General features: G+C 36.0%; 2 protein-coding genes across 6 annotated transcripts; one reads left to right on the top strand and one right to left on the bottom strand.

Moving 5' to 3' along the window:
• The first annotated feature begins 1,232 nt into the window (after nucleotides 1-1,232).
• On the top strand, nucleotides 1,233-8,164 carry LOC110185219 (prostaglandin F2-alpha receptor). The gene is made up of 5 exons (XM_020953950.2): nucleotides 1,233-2,403; nucleotides 5,495-5,711; nucleotides 6,980-7,172; nucleotides 7,233-7,591; nucleotides 7,650-8,164. Exons 1-5 carry the CDS (start codon nucleotides 2,192-2,194, stop codon nucleotides 7,914-7,916), a joined length of 1,248 nt encoding a protein of 415 aa, XP_020809609.2. The 5' UTR covers nucleotides 1,233-2,191; the 3' UTR covers nucleotides 7,917-8,164.
• Nucleotides 8,165-8,598: 434 nt separating this feature from the next.
• On the bottom strand, nucleotides 8,599-16,563 carry Pep (Protein on ecdysone puffs). 5 transcript variants are annotated; one of them, XM_020953904.2, is made up of 5 exons: nucleotides 16,368-16,515; nucleotides 15,377-15,475; nucleotides 14,494-14,863; nucleotides 11,933-12,165; nucleotides 8,599-10,701 (listed from the first exon to the last, which is right to left on the bottom strand). In XM_020953904.2, the coding sequence occupies exons 2-5, from the start codon at nucleotides 15,382-15,384 to the stop codon at nucleotides 9,132-9,134; spliced, it is 2,181 nt and encodes a 726-aa protein (XP_020809563.2). In that variant the 5' UTR covers nucleotides 15,385-15,475; nucleotides 16,368-16,515; the 3' UTR covers nucleotides 8,599-9,131. The 5 variants fall into 5 exon arrangements, with proteins under 5 accessions (XP_020809563.2, XP_020809564.2, XP_086694758.1 ...); XM_020953905.2 differs by lacking the exon at nucleotides 15,377-15,475 and having other exon boundaries at nucleotides 16,368-16,563; XM_086838632.1 differs by lacking the exon at nucleotides 11,933-12,165.
• Between the last annotated feature and the right edge of the window lie 565 nt (nucleotides 16,564-17,128).

A 17,128-nucleotide genomic window follows, 5' to 3' on the forward strand; every position in this document is an offset into this window, starting at 1 on the left:
AAAAAGGACAACTTGACAGCACTCCTCCAAAAGGGACACCCACATTTCTGATGGAAACATTCCACATTTCATTTTGTGCTTATTTGTTGCCTTTCGGCTAAATTAACTAAAAATAGTCTCAACCGCATGACGTCTGTGAGAGCCTTCGGGATGAAGTGTGGTTTGGGTTTGGTCCTGGGATGATGAGATATTTTATCCTCAATTTCGCACCAACAAGGACGACGTCAGCCAGCGCCTAGCCACAGGCTCGTTAATTCTATCCCAGCTGTAGATGTAGCATTTCATTTCAAGTTCCTCATACGCCCCGTTGTCGCCCCCTGAAAATGGATCGCCGCCGTATTGTCGATAGCCGGCTTCCGTTTTATTTTTCGCCGAATCAATAATTTCCCATTTAAAATGCAAGTATGCGAGGCTTTCATCTTTCGCATTGCAAATCTACTTAATTAATTTCTCAGTTATTTTACAATATACTTTTTAAACGAATCATTAATATGATTTTCTCTTCTATAATCTCTTTTATTTATTTCTTTTGTTTTCTTTTGAAGAATTGGCTTTGGAATTGTTTATTGAAATTACTATTCGGTAACCAGCCGACAAATAACGAAAAGAAAAAAATTTCAATTGTTAATTTTGGCTAGAATGCCGAAAGCTCAATGAAAAGGTATTGCGAAAGAAAAGGAAGTATTAAGAATATAGAAATGCTCTTTATTTTTTTATATTATTGAAAAATGCGGAATTTTATATATTAAATATGTTTTATTTTAATATTTATAAACTTCTGAAAGATGCTTTCCTTTAAAATATTTATGCAGTTTTGGTACAATTTGGATGCAAATTGTGTACAAAATATAAAATGAATTTTTCAAAACTAATTTAAAAAAAAACTGAAAGATTTTATACGGTTTAAAATAAATAAATAATTTTATAAACATTTGATAAAATTGTGTACGGTTTTTAAATAAATATTTTTTTTTTAAACATTTGATTGTAAGATTATCCTAAAATATAAAATATATCAATATATCATTTACTTACTTACATAATTACTCAATTCTTTATTCTGAAAACAAGACATATTTCATCGATCTTGGTATACGGCTATATTTAATACTCCGGGTTAAACCGTTAATTACAATCCCATCTATGTTAAGTAAATATATATATATGTTTATAATAAAATAATAAAAAATTATTTTAAATAAATAATAAATAATGAGGTAAGAAGGCTTTCGTAACCTTAGTAAATATTATTATGAAAGAAATAGAATTATTTCTATTAACTTTATATGTTAAATAAAGATTGAATAATAGTTTTCTTGTCATTCCACTTTCTTAAATATTTTTAAAATGTTTGCTTTGATTTCAATATTTTTTAAAGGTACTAGAAATGATTATTTTCTTAATTATTTAAAATGTGGTTTATTATTTGTATTCCCCAACATTTTTTAAGAGTATAAAAACAATAAAATTTGTCTTGCTATGCCGAATGCTCGGACACACGTTCACCGGCACTGGCACGAGCTATCCATTTTCGATGGGGTGGTGGCTCACGGTGGTGCTTGTGCCCGGAACAGGGGTGTATATATATATATATATATTGTTATATATGTATATATATTCGCTATATCCGACCACCAACAGCGAAGAAGCAGCCGAAGCCGCACGCACGAGCCGCTGCCTTCCGATCCCAGAGCCGAGCACGAGTGGCCAACTGTTGAGCGTCGGCCAAGGAGCACCACCACCCCCATTTCTATATAGGAGCTTATATAGCTTGGAGCAGAGGCAGTAGCAACAGCAACAGCAGCAGCAGCAGCAACAGCAGCAACAGCAGCAGCAGCAGCAGCAGCAACAGCAGCAACAGCAGCAGCAGCAACGTTGAACTAGCAACACTCATTCTAAATCGACGCCTTGCTGACTGCAGACGGGCTCCTCGCACTCGAATCGTATCCATATATATCGCATCGGTCGTTTAATCCCAATATCGAACACCGCGCTCTAATCATTAATTAAGTGTCTTAGTGTCTTGAGAAAAATCGTTATAGTATATGCAACCGATTTAGTTATCGAAACTAGTTTCCAGCTGCCAGTCAATATGTGGTCTCTGCAGCAGGCTCATTTGTGAAAGAGAGATACAAAAATAATAAACTAAAAACTAGAGATACATTTTCACCTGCAGTCAAGTGTAATTAACATGGAGGCATCAACCACACCTGTGCTGGATATGCTGCTGAGGCCACAGAATGGCACATCCTCCACTGTCACCAAGGCACTCTATGCGAATCGGAATCGTTTGATCTTCAGCACCATTGTCATGGGTCTGGGGGTATTTGGAAACTCACTGGCTCTGATTATTTTGGCGCGCAAAAAGCACAACAAGAATAGCAAATATACACTCATGTTGCGGTAAGTCCCATTATACAGCGAAAAAAAAAATAATTAAAAAGCATAAAAAACAGCAAGCTTAATTAAGATTTTTGTAACCACACAGATTATAGGGTTATGACACTGATTTGTAAGGTAATTAAGTATGACCAAACTAAGCAAACAGCTAAGAAAAGACAACTAACTTTTTCGAGATTCCTATAAAGCCAAGAAATTGGGTTTATGATACTGTATTATAAGAATTTTGAAAGTGTAATCGTTGAGAAAGAAGCTAAGAAGAAACAACTATAATCATTTAATGCAAAAATTGAGTTTAATTTCTCTATATTTTCTAGCCTATAAGAATTCTTAATAAATCTTGTTTTATAATTTAAAATTTAATTTTCTCCTCCTAATTTCTTGCTAAATTAACAAATATCAACAATCCATGAATCATCATTATTTACACTATCAAATAAACAAGTTTATTTTCTGATTTAAAAATTGCATCACAAAGAAAATAAGGAAATGTATCAAAATACCATTATTATATACAGTCCGTTACTAAGATAACTTGTAAATTTAAAGTAAATATTTAAGCTCTAAAGCTAACCAAAAAAAATAGTAAAAAAAAGTAATAATTGAGAAGGATAAGTTTAGAACACATAACTTGTTTATTCAATTATTTGTATAATAAAAAGTAAAGCAAATTGTATAATTTTCTATTTATTTTATTCAACAAAATATCGATAAATTATATACAAGAAGTATTTAAAAAAAGGCTGACTTAACAAAATAATTCATAATTTTATAGATCAAATGAATTCGGGTTTTAAATTCTTTGAATAAGAAAGTCTTGTAAAACTTCCCATTTTTTTAAGCTTTTTTATTATTTTTTCCATATTTTTTTTTAAGTGTAAAACTAGCTACTCATTTTATGCACTTAATGTTTGTGACTGTTTGCGGCCAGTTCATGGCTATGTAAGTTTGTTCAACTCCCCACAGTGGCCAGTCTATAGAGTTCGATTGATTATTTATATGCCTATGCGGGCCGCGATTTGCATAGTTTGAATTGTTTTGTTTCGGTTTTCTTTTGCGTATCTTATCAGTGTTGAACGAATTTAATTTATTATTGGTTTCCAAGTGCTTTACCCGAAAGATTTTGGCCATATTTGCGTCTGTTTTGGCCAGTCTTATCGTAAGTGTGGGAATGCAACAAATGCGAGTGCATTAAAAGCTTAACTGTGTAACACAAGACAGGAGATTAGAGCTTGAAAAAAAGTATTAAATGTATATTTTGATGGGGAATTACATTCACAATTTGGAAAGGTAGTTGTTAGTTTTTATATAGATATGAATAAATAATACATTAGCTTATGTTAACGCTGAAACACATAACTTTAATAATATTCTTTGCAACTCTCATTGATTTTCTGCTAAATCAATTCCATTTTATGTATTCCCAAGTATTTACCCAGAATATTTATCACAATTTATTTCCAATTTATCAGCATATAACCCCCATAAGGCCGTTTCAGTGAACATAATTCCAATTTGTTCCTTTTATTATTTTTGCTGAGACACCACTGCGTATGCGTAATATGCGTAAATTGCCATCGACAGCAAAAAATGTCGAGCCATCAAGGGAGTCAGAAAGAAATTAAACCAAATGCCACTCGAAACGTGATGCCTCCTTTTGGCACTCAAGAGAGAAGGAGAGCATTGAGCCCTTTGATCTGTAATTTGATTGATTGAACGAGCCCGGTGATTGGCGCTCAATAAATCAGGGCAAGTAACCCAATGACATCACACCCGCTTTCCAGGAACCGGAATGGAAATGGCAATATATGAATTTCCCTGCTCACATCAACCAAAAAAACAAACAATGATTTTAGCTTTTGGAAGTACATGAGCGTACAACAAGTCAACAAGAATTTTTAGAAAAGTCAATTCATGCGGTATAATGAACAGTTTTGGTTTAGCTTTTCGTTTACAATGTGCACCATAAACTGAAATTTTAATAGTTTTCGCATCAGCAACAAGTGCAAAGGTATATACACCGGGAAACCCCCTTCCATCATAGAGATTATCCCCCACCTCAAAGAGCCGCCTATCCCATTTTATTTTTATTCCAGGCAGGCGGGCGCATTTCTATTTTATTTATTTTTCCATTACGAGAAAGACATATATATTCACATCTCTCTGTTGGATGAGACAAATGAGTTTCCTGTGTCAACTGCGCCCTCAAAAAAAAAAAAAAGAAAACAATCAAAGCTAGACAAACATTTCACCCACAGATGGAATTTTTTATGATACCAATAAAAAGGAAATACTTAATCAAACTCACTAATGACAGAGGTCTATATATCTCGAGGTGTCAAGGGGAAATGGCGCCTAGTATTTTGGGTATATTCAGGTTTAGTTTATGTGACTTATTTAATTATGGCTTAATTAAAGAAAATATAATAAAATCGTGTTAAAATACTTCATAAAGGAAGGCAAACTTAGATTAATAAATATATAAATAATTTTGATTGTCTTTAAAGAATATAAATAACTATTAAATATATTCCACATTCATTTAAATTTATCTATATTTATTCTCCACTCGAATTGCATTTAAACTTATAAATATAAATGAACAAAAATTATGTATTAAATTAAGAATATTTTGTAAGGCATAACTCATTTTCAAAACACTTTATTTTTTTAAACAAAAGATATCCATATATTTGTAATTGCTTTTTGTATTTATTATATGAATTATACATTTAACTTTTTGACGGCAAGTCAATTGAAATTATTTAATGTTCCGATCACGTCTCGAGTGGCCCAAAATGGTTTGTTGTTTCAACCATATGGGGACAGCTTTTCGAGCTATACTCGCGTATAATTAAAAGTTCCGCCTTATCAAAGTGCCAATTAATTGCAAACCGAAATGTTATTACAAACTTTACTATACTTTATATATAAATTAAAGAGCCAAGAATGTTGGCTGGGCGTTAATGGAGTGTAAGATTTTTATTATCCCATTTACGAGGCCCCGAAATGAAATAAAGCTTAAGCCATCCTGAATTTATGGGCGTACTCCGTGTCCGTCGCCTGTCTAATTTCCACCCACTCTTTTTTCTAGATGCCTGGCCACCAATAATCTGTTGGCTCTGCTGGGAATGCTGACCACATCGGTGCTGAAGTACAACCTCTCCGAGGAGGTCCATCAGTCCTTTATGCGACTGGACTGTGTGGGTCATGTGGTGTGGCGGTTCTTTGGCCTCAGTTCCGGTTGTATAGCGGCTGTGATGGCTGCCGAAAGGTGGATGGCCCTGGCAAGGCCCTTTATATACCACAAGGTATGTCTATAGGCCTATGGGCCATTAAACCCGTATAAAAATTGGAAACCTTGTGAGGGTCATTAGATCGAGAAACACAGCCCTTACAATTGGGTATGAAAAAGAAATTTCTGTGAATTTAAATCAATTCTAAGGGTTTCTAATAAAATTCTATAAAATGTAGTAAAAAAATAAGAAAGTAAAAAATCAACAGTTGAAAATGTTTAACTTGAAATGATTAAATTCCCAATTTCTGGCTTCTTATACAAAAATAATAAAAACATAATTATAATTTAATAAACTGTTCAAGAAAATGTTGCTAGAAACATGTTGAGCAACATTCTTTGTTGCTGTCAACACAACGATGTTCCACAGGATCAGTATTTCCAGCTATTAATATACCCTTACAGGGAATTATAATTTCAGTCAGAAGCTTATAACTTAGTGAAGAAATCATTTCCGACCATATATATCATATATATTCTTGATCAGCATAAACAGGCGAATCGATCCAGTCATGTTTGGTGGGGAAAAAAAAGTATAAAACTTTTTTAATATTTTTAAGGGTTTAATTCATTAAAATAGCCCAAAAAATAAAAAATAAATTTTAGGTTTTTAAATTTTTTAATTTAATATGCAGACTTTTTTTCCTATTAAAAACTAGCACAAAACAGCTTTCCAAATTGAAATTAATAAATTTTTGGCGTTGTTATGATATTTTTAAAATCGTATTTTTCGAAAAAATGGTCATATAAAAATATATACTAAAATAATGGTATATAATTTCAGTCAGAAGCTCAAAACACTGTCAAGGAATCATTTTCGAAACTATAAATCATATATATTCTTGATCAGCAAAAAAATGCGAACCGATCTAGCCATGTTTGGTTGAAAACAAAAATTATCAAATTTTTTTCAGAATTTTTTAAGGGGTTAATCGTTAAAATTGCCAAAAATTATGAAAAAAATTTAAGGTTTTTAAATTATTTAATTTAATATGCAGACTTTTCCCCCTAATAAAAACTAGCACAGAACAGCTTTCCGAATTGAAATTAATCAATTTTTGGAGTAGTTATGATCAATTGAAATTTCTAGGGACCACCCTGAATTAACTGTTAGGGTGGGTATATATTAATATATTATAAATAATATATAATACACAACAAATAACAACTTGTTTGTTGTGTTTATTATAATTCAAGGCATTTTAATTTACTTTATAATTATATATTTTTGTTAGTACTTATATAATTTCTAAACAAAGGTTGTCTTTTATATATTTTTCTTAGCACATCACCTACGAGCTGATACGCAAAAGCATCAATAGCATATTGATTGCGGCTGTGATCATCACATTTCTGCCATTTGTTGGCTTTGGAGCTTACATCGACGAATCCAATCCGGAGCAGCTGAAGTGCATACGTTATAGGGATGCCCAGGGTACATGGAACAAGTCCTACGCAGTGCTCTTTATGATCTTTGGTAATAAGGAACCATTGACCTGTGTCCTTTTTCAACTCATCTTATATATCCCTTCATTAGGCACCCTTCTCTGCATCGTGATTGTGGCCTGTAATCTCTTTGTGGCCCATACTTTGCTCTGTGTGATTGGCAAGAGTCGCACGGCCAAGCGGCACATGACCTACGATCTGGTGTCCAGGGATAAATCCAGTGTTCAGATCGATCCAGAGAGTAGTAGCGCCACCACCCTCTACCAGACGCAGCTCAGTTCTGGCAGTGGAGGAAGTGGTAGCCATCGTGGTGCTCAACCTGGTAGGCATTATCGTCAAAGTGTCAGCGTGACCATGGCAGCCACAGAATCCTCACCGGTGGAGATTAAGTTTGCCAAGTTGATGGCGTTCCTCAGCATCTCCTTTGTCATCTGTTGGATGCCACAAATGGTTAGTGAGAAAGAAATTAATACATGTACTTAAAAACTTACCTGAATAATCCTTCTAGATCGCTATTCCCTTGGCCATTGCCCCGAATCGGGTGCCTTCTTCGAATCGTTTCTTCCTCATTGCCGATGTCCTGACGGCTTTGCACTTCACCTCGGATCCTTATGTCTATGTTTTGAGTCGCTCCAAGTCCATCAACTGGTCCCTGCTGGGCTGCATCAAGCGTTGGCGTAGTGGCTGGCGACCGGGTGGACTCCGTCGCTCCCAGAGCGATCAGAGCCGCATGCGCACCACCATGACGGAGGCCAATACTCTGGACTTTAACTGAGAGTCCCCGTTCCGCTCGATCCTCATGCTAATGCACCCAAGTACTTAACCGCAGGGCGGAATCTATCTCGACGGGGGGAGAGGGATACAGGCGCCTCCTAGTCTCGTAAGCTGTATATAATATAACATACATTGTATTACCATATCAAGCTTTCCCCACATGCTCAGCTCACATAATCTCAGAATCCAAGTGGCGATTTCTAGCATTAAATATATAAATATCTCAATGTTTCTGTATGTAAAATAAAATGTGTATGGAAAGTTTTCTTTTTGGATTTTTTAAGGGGAAGAATAAAAAAAATCCCTTTTAAGTTAATTTAATATACATTTAAGTTTAAAAAGGTTTTGGATTTCAAAAATAATATCTATAGGCTTTAAAGTTTTTGATTTATCCAAAAAAGAAAACATCTAATCCCTTTCAATATAATCCGCTTAACTATATACTCAACTTTAATCATGGGTTTAAAAAATATTCTTAAAAATCCTATTCGTAATCTAATAAGGTTTGAAAAACCTTTCCAAATCAATCCCTTATCTATATATTCAACTTCAAGGGAAGTTTTTGATTTCAAAATGTGATATTCTACAGATCGAGTCTTTTGTTATTTACTTATTTCAAACAAACAATTTAAAATTCTTTCCAATATATTTCCCTTAACCCAGATGAGTACACATCCATCACATTTGTTTTACAACTACGTTTTGTTTCATTGTTTATTTGTAAGTTTATATGATTACATAAGTTGAATGGTTGGTTGGTTGGTGTGTCCGTGGTATGCAATGCTGGGAGGGGAGCTTGGAACTGGAATTGGTTTTTGGAATTGTGGATTGTGCTCAGTTTGTTAGGCATGGAAATCAATTCAATCAAGTTGTTTGTGTTGTGTTATGTTGTCTCCTCCCTGGTCACAATATCAGTGTCCAGTATCAAGAAGCTTGTCTTGGATTACAATGTATTCAACTGTCTCATCTCTGGACGATGATTGCGTAAAGTTTCATTCGATTTCTTGTTTGTTTTTCATTTATGCAAATCAGGGATGCAAATGTCAGATTGTAGACTGAGAACGATTGGGTTGATCGACCATCTCCGTCTTTCTGGGCATGTGTCGTGTATGTGTTCATGTATGTATTTTGTTTTATATGTTGCGTAGAATTTTAGTGTTATTTTATGTTTAAATTACGTTGTTATGACGCCGTGTCCGGCGGCATCGAATCTAAATTAGTAGCGATTGTAGCGACCACGTGCGCGTTGACGTTGCGGCGTAGCCTTCGGTCCGGCGGCGGCTCGGGCGGGTGTTGCCTTCTTGGCCGGCGAAGGGGAAACATCGGAAGTGGGCGTCGAAGCAGGAGGAGCGGCAGCGGCAGCGGCTGGAGTAGCAGCAGTAGCAGCAGCAGCTGCAGCTGCAGCCTTGGTCGGAGTCTTGGGCACTGCAGCTGGCTTGGCTGCGGGAGTTGGCTCTGGGGCTGGCTCCGGTTCGGCTTCAGCTTCAGCTTCAGCCTCCTGTTCCTCATCTTCCTGGGCCTCCATCTCCTCCTCGCCATTGTCCTGGTTAACATCCTCCTCACCCTCACCTTCGGCCTCCTCGTCACCGGCAGCCTCTCCATCGGCATTATCCTCGGTCATCTCGACGTCATCATCGTCGCCGGTAGCCTCCGAGGGATCGTACAGCTCACCCTCAGCTCCCTCGGTGGTCTCCTCCTCGGCAGCTGTGGCATCGGCGGACGGGGTCTCTGTCTCCTCAATCTTGCGCTTCTTGCGCTCATTCTCCTCGATGGCGGCGGCAGCGCGCTTCTGTGCGATCTTGGTGTCGCTGGACTTCTCGTTGATGAACTTCAAGAAGTTGCGGTGATGGGTGGCCGTGCGAGTATGAATCTCGGCAGTGACCTCGGTGTCAAAGAACTTGCTGCACACCGAGCACTCGTAGCACTCCAGCTTGGAGACCAGGCCAGGACCGACAGCGCGCTGCCAGTTGTACTTGGGCAGGCGCGTATCCACCTCGCTGGGGATCTCGTCGCCATCGGTAAAGTCAAGGATACAATCCTCGGGATCCACGGGCAGGGCCACCTCCTCCTCCTCTTGGCCATCCTCCTCGCCCTCCTTGGTCTCGTCGGCGTTCTCCTCACCCTCCTTGGTTTCATCGCCTTCGCCTTCCTCGCCCTCGGCAGCTTCACCATCGGCGCCACCCTCCTTCTTAACGCTAGTGTCGGCATCGGCACCAGCCTCACCCTCCTTCTTCACCGGCTTCTTCTTGCGCTTCTGGGGCAGGCGGAGATCACGGGTCTCCTCCTCCTCGGTACTGATCGGCAGAGTCTGGCGCTTGCGCTCTCCAACCTTGGTGTTGCTCTCAGCGGCCTTCTTCAAATGCTCGGCGGACAACAAATGAGTATCGTAGTCGATACGAGTGGCGAACTCCTTGTTGCACTCAATGCACTTGGGGTGCAAGAACTTCTTCAGCTGCAAGTGGCCCTCCGACTTGCGATGGGTCGAGATGTGGCCATGGAAGTTGAGATCGCACATGGTGCAGTAGTCCAGCTGACGCTGCTTGCTCTTGCCCATACGCTTGAGACGATCAAACTCAATGGACTTGAGCTGCTCGGCTATCTTGGCCTCCTGACGGATCATGTTGGCCTTCAGGCGGTAGCTCTCCTCGATACCCTCGCGCATCATCAGATGGGTGCGACCCTTGATGTGGTTCTCGAACGAGTTGGCGTCCCACATATGCTTCTTGCACAGATGACAGTAGAACATGTCGTTCGGCACACTAGCGTACGGAGACTCCTTGGTGGGGCTATTAATTTCGATCATTAATGGGAAATGGAATAAAGAAAAGAGTTTCATTAGTCAGAGATCTTAAAATGGCAGCGGAAAAAAGAGTTGCGTCTGGACTCTGGCTCTATGGAAAATAATACAAGATTAGAGGGGGAAAAAGAGAGTTGTTCGCTTTGCGATTTATATTTATAATACGTCAGTACAGGTGAGTATAGTAAATCAATTATTATTTAGCTATGATGATGCGTTATGTTTAATGTGAATGATTTGCGATGGAGAAATATGCTGTAAATCATATCTAAAGTCTGAAATGATCCATCCCATAGGGTTTTTTATTAATCTTAATTTATAAGTCAAGGTAAAATCCTGACTAGATGGACCAAAACTAAACTATAGAATAGATTCTGTTTACAAATCTTGAGTTTATATAATCCATCACATCAGGTTTTTAGTTTTCATCTTAAAAGATTAACAGAACTGTGAAAACGAACTTCAAATTATTATTATTTTTATAATTATTAATACAATATTTACAGCATATTTCTTATTTAAAAGGACTCTTAAATATATATGATCAAAACATTATAAATAAATTAATTAAATGGAACATGAATGGGATGACATTTTAATTAAAAAGGAAAGATTACCATCTTAAATTACTTTTAATTATATATAATGATTATTTTATATAAAAAGACTGTGAAGTCTAATCGATTATCCCCTTTTTAACTTCAAAGACTTAAAAATTATTTTTTAAAGGCACACAAAACGCAAAAGTGAAGCCCATTCTTCAATTTAAAACGTGATTTGGTAAATGGATTTAAATATAATAATGAATGTTAAATTAAAAAATTTAAATGAAAGCTTTTGACAGTTGGAAACACACATTAATATATTAAAAAATATATTCCCCTCTTCCCCTCCTAAAAACACACACTAACATAAGTAGCATCGAGGAAAAAAAGTAGAAAATATCCCTAAAGAATAACTAATGCTAATTAAATACATGAGGAGACGCAATTAGAGAAATTTCAATTCCTAAGTACTTAAGTAAAACGTTTTAAATTAAATATATATATATATTATCGCTGCTGAGATTTGTTAAATTTTTGTATGTTTTTTTGGTGAAAGAAATTAATCTTTCGATTTGTTGTTTGGGGCAGCAAAAAAATGTATTCTATTTTCTTAATTTGTGGTTTTGTTTTTTGTTTTTGTTTTTGTTTCGGAAAAATTGTTGTAGTAAGTCTTACCTCTCGATTTTCTTTTCGCCAGGAGTAGGTTCCTTCTTTTTATTTTGGTTGGCATTTTTAGCCAAAAGTTTCTTGGCACGATCAAAAGCATTTTGCTTGCGAATACCGCCGCCGCCCTGCTTTTGCGGGGGCTTGGGACCACCAGCACCACCAGTGGCGCCACGATTTTGGAAGCCTCCCTGGCCACGACGGTTATTGAGACGATTGCCGGCACCGCCACCGCGACTGACCATCTAATATTTTTTGTTACATACATAGTTATAGTGCCACGAGACAAGAGAAATGCAGCAATTGAATTGAATTTTGGTTTCGAGTTCGAGTTTAACAAACAAAATTTCAACATCAGGACATTATTTTCGAAATATCAGAGACAAATATGGCGCACACACATTTTTTTTGGGGGGCCATTTACAATGTTTTGTGAGAGACGAGAGATCAAATTGAACAGAGATATTATAAACGGTTTTGATAAAAGGAAATCATTACACATTGGTAAAATATCATAAAATGTATACAAAAATTTGGCATTTATAGCACAGGTTTATGAGCATTTTCATTTGGTCAGTTCGGCGGGGCAGTAACGACGGCCAATCAGTCGACGGGGAAATAGTTGGATGATATATATAGAGATAGCATATATATATTTCATGCGGTTCCAGTCGTTGGCATTGTGGCGGCGCGTGGCATATTATATATTTTGCATTACATATATATAATTATATATTGGTGATTTGATTCATTTGAAAATGGAAATCAGAGGCAGGAACGGAACGTCGAAGAAGAAATTGGCGATGTAGACATTAAGACAATATTAAATGGATATTATTTTGTATATAAATTCGTTTTCGTTTTAGATGTTGCACCATCATTAAGCAGTGTACCAGTACCAGATCGGATTCAGTTTTTTCGGTTTTCAGAGCAGAGCAGATTTGACAATTGCCACAAACGAGTGCAATCAATAACAATCGAGCATTCGAGGAATCGAGCAATGGAGCAATCAATCAGTGGCGCCGCACGGGAATCAATCATCATAGATCATCGCATCGTTTTCGGTCGAGATTTCGCATATACATATTTGATATTTTGATTTGTTTTGATTTGATTTTTGGCATATTATTCGTGAATCGCATGTTGTGTGTGTGCACGTTGCATTTTTCAATTTTATTTGGATTTTTCGAAAATGTGCATATATTGTTGGCCGTTGAAATTGAATTTATTATTTTGTGGGGTTTATATTTCGTTGAGGAGAGAGGCGGGGCATCAACGGCCGCAACAACAACACGCAACAGCAACGGCAACATCAACAACAACAGCAATTATACAACAATATGGGAATTGTTGCATTCGAAATATGCGAATGACGGACGATGCAGTTTTTCGATTTATAACATTGTATTTGTATTGGAAAAGCATCGAATTTTTGAGTTTTGCGTTTTTTTTTGGTTTTGGAAGAGAGAATAAAAATAGATAATGGATAAATTAGAAAAGCGCTGTGAAAGTACGAGGTCCAGCCAAGAGAAGGTTTTGGTGGAATTTCGTGGAATAGTAAAAATGGTTGGTAATTATTAAATGCTTAAGTACATCTAGTAAATAAATTACTTATGATTCAATCTTGATATATAGAGATCAATCATCATTATAATTATCAATCAATCATCATACTCTTTTCATCGTTAAGTGGAACAAGTGTTGGCGGTACATGTTTTAATAGGTACATTTTATCGTTATCAATGCTTTGTTTCGTGTGTATATATATATATAAATATATATATTAATCTTTCGTTTCGATTGTGCAGTTTCTACAGAACTAAAAACAAAAGTTGTTGCATTTTAAATGGAATAAATGCGTTTTTATATGGAAAACCTTTACATCCTTTTTAACCTTACACACAAACACTGCACAATACTCATTACTTCTTTCTTTCAAACAATATCAAACAAACAAAAAAAAGTGTTGCTAATTTGGTTAAATTTTCACTTTTCTATTCGTTGGCTTTTTTAGTAAATAAACTACAAGCTACGGTTTAGTTTTGGTTCTGTTTTTGTTTTTATCTCTTAAAGGAAAAGCATTAGCTACAAGTTTGGCAATATAACAAAACTAATCAATGTTAAAATGTAACAAACGCAAGAGTAGTTGGTTCTTCGGTGGAGTGCAAGGGGTTATTTTTCATTAATTAGAGAAATTATTATCTTTTTACACAAAGTCAAACTGCTAGCAAAGAAACTTCCTCAAATCGGACAATTTATATATATGGAAGTTGCGCATCTTTGAGATTTTTTGCTTCTTCGGATCAAAACATAAACAAAAATCAGACTCTACAGTTTTCTTTATCAGACATGTACCTTAACTTAACTACTAAATACTTCCTATCTTTTAACGAGATAATTTACAAATCTAAATCTCTTATCCTTTTTGCAACTCCACTTTAGAACATCGATTCGTAATCCAAACGAACCTCTAGAAAATACTAATAATTAAATTAACAAAGGGTTATACAACAGTACATTTCTGTTGACATTTTCAACTTAATATAGACATTGTTTTACAGATTTGTACATACCGGGCCACCGCGCTGATTACGATTTCCCATTCCGCCGCCGCCGCCGCCGCGAGGCAAGTCGAGGAGCGATGGTGGATTCTGGTTACGGAACAAATTGTTCAGCAGATTGTTGGCCAAGTTGATGGCCTGGGCATTCATCTGGCCGCCACCCTGGCGCATGTTGTTGCCGAATTGGCCGCCACCGCCGGGATTCTGCGACTCCCACGGCGACATGTTCATGCCGCCCATGCGATTGGCGCCCATGGGCCCTCCATAGTTGTTATTTCCGCCGCCAAAGTTGCGATTACGGTTCTGGTTACCACGGAAAGCCATATTATTGCCGTTGACGTTAGCTGGACGATTCTGCTGAGGGTTTTTGATGATCTTGACACTGTAAAGGGGAAGTAATAAACAATTAATTATATAACTCTTTTGGAAAATTATTTAAACCAAATTTTTAGTTTGGGTGTATGCAAAGGGTAATTATTTTTAAATTGTACTTTTACCAGGGTTCTTTTTCTCTTTAAGGTTCTTTAATATTACAAGTAAAATCAAATATTTGCTACTAATATATTGAAAAAAAAAACAAGCTGAAGTTGAAGTATAAGGTTTCTGTTATTATTATTGTAATTGAATTTACTTGTTTTGATAAAAGGCGACAGATAAATATGCCTTTTTATCTAGTAATATAAACAATTTAGACAAAACTCTAATTGGAAATAATTCATAAATAAGCGAGCTTTTGAGTTGGTATATAAGCCTTTATCGAAAATTTAGATAAAATACTTTAATATCACAAATATTATAATTAAAACCTGTTAAAAATACAATTTCGTTTATGAGGAATTAGATAACATTTTCGGGAACATTCGGATTTGGGGGTTGGTGATTGTGCACAGCATACCTGACCATAATTTTGATGGGTTTTTAGGAGAGTAGTGTGGAATGCTTTTTTTAAGGTGAAGGGTTTTGTTTGAAAGCGAGCAAATTACTTAAAAACAAGCTGAAAATAAAAAAACGGCACAAAACAAGACGAAACAAATTTTGAAATGCAAGCGTCCAAAAATTATTAATAATAATTTTAGTTAGTAATCTTCATTTTGTGTTAGTTAACAATTTTGTTTTACTTGAGAATTTTAACACCGAAAAACCCTTTTACAAAAACAGCGTGCGTATACACACGTTACAGACACATACACACAAGCACACGCAGAGAAAAATATAGAAAAGAATAACAACAAACAAGAAGAAATGGGAACATTTTTGGCGCTTAGTCAGCATAATTTAGAATAAAAAACTGGTTGCCAGAGAAGGTCATTTGCATTAAATTATATTATTTACCGAAAATAAGAAAAAGAACAAAAGGAACACAAAATATATAGAATTCGGAAGCAAAACGGAACAAATACAAGATGGCGGCCAGACGTAGAGGTGCCTGTGTGCGTGCGTACATGCAATTGATTGAGTCAGAAAGCCGGCCGGGCGCCATGCGTTAGAGTGAGAGGGGGATAGCGGAAAAAACTACGAAAAATCACATTATCCAGCCATAAAAATCGTACAACCTCTTGTACGGCCCACTTAATTACACAATATGGCTTCATAAATATGCAAATGTGAGGGCTGCACTAGCTTCTTATAAGTTCAGACCCTCCGTTAATCAAGAAATATCACGAAAATAGACAATCAAAAGGCTCGTAAATGGACAATTATGTTATTATCTCGTTACTGTACCGCTCGAAAGGCCCGGTATAAATCAATAATTACTATTTTAAGCGCCCAGGGCAAGCGTTAAAAAAATTTTCGCCAACAGATACACACACAAAGGTTTTTTTTCACAGCCATCACCAATACACTGAAGGAACTAAAGAAAAAATCAGCATTTGCTGGAAACTTACGTGAAGCAACGGTGGTTTGTCAATTACTGATATTACTATAAATAATTATTTTTTCAAGAGCTACTTCGCTTGATGAAAATATTTTAAGAATATTTTTCACTAGTCAAGACGAAACGATCCGAACGAGAACGAGATGGAAAACAGAGGTGCAAAGCATCGATGATAACATCGATGCGTCGATGTTTTTCGGAAGTCCGAAATTATCGATGTTTTTCGACCATCGATGTTTTTATGCTGTCACTATCTAGAGAAAAAGCAGTGGAAAGATACGTAAACAAGCAGTTTTTTTTATTTTTAAATTATATTTTATGTTATTATATATAATAATAAATTGTTTTAATAATATTTAAGCCCATTATACGAAATTATCTCATCTATCAGTTTCCTAATATAATTAATTTTATTAATATATATATAATTATATTAATATTAATATTAATTAATATATAATTAATAATATGGCCTGTGTGCTTTTTAATAACTTAGAAAACTATATATAAGTTTTTTAAAACTTCGATGGGTGAAAAACATTGATGTCTCCATACATCGATATTTTTGCACCACTATCACAGGGGATATTGTCGAATTCTTAGAGGTGACACTACACACAGATAGGTTATGCGATGATTATTGTAAATTATTTTATATTTGGCATGAAAAACTATTGAGTTTTTTGCTTAAAAAAGAAGGTATTCACTAGCTATAATCATAAATGTTTTATATGTAATTCAACCGTTATTTATAAACGTAAAAAATTTGAG

Source organism: Drosophila serrata, unplaced genomic scaffold (assembly GCF_035046125.1).
Source record: "Drosophila serrata isolate PLE 108 unplaced genomic scaffold, ASM3504612v1 contig_359, whole genome shotgun sequence".
Lineage (NCBI taxonomy): Eukaryota > Metazoa > Arthropoda > Insecta > Diptera > Drosophilidae > Drosophila > Drosophila serrata.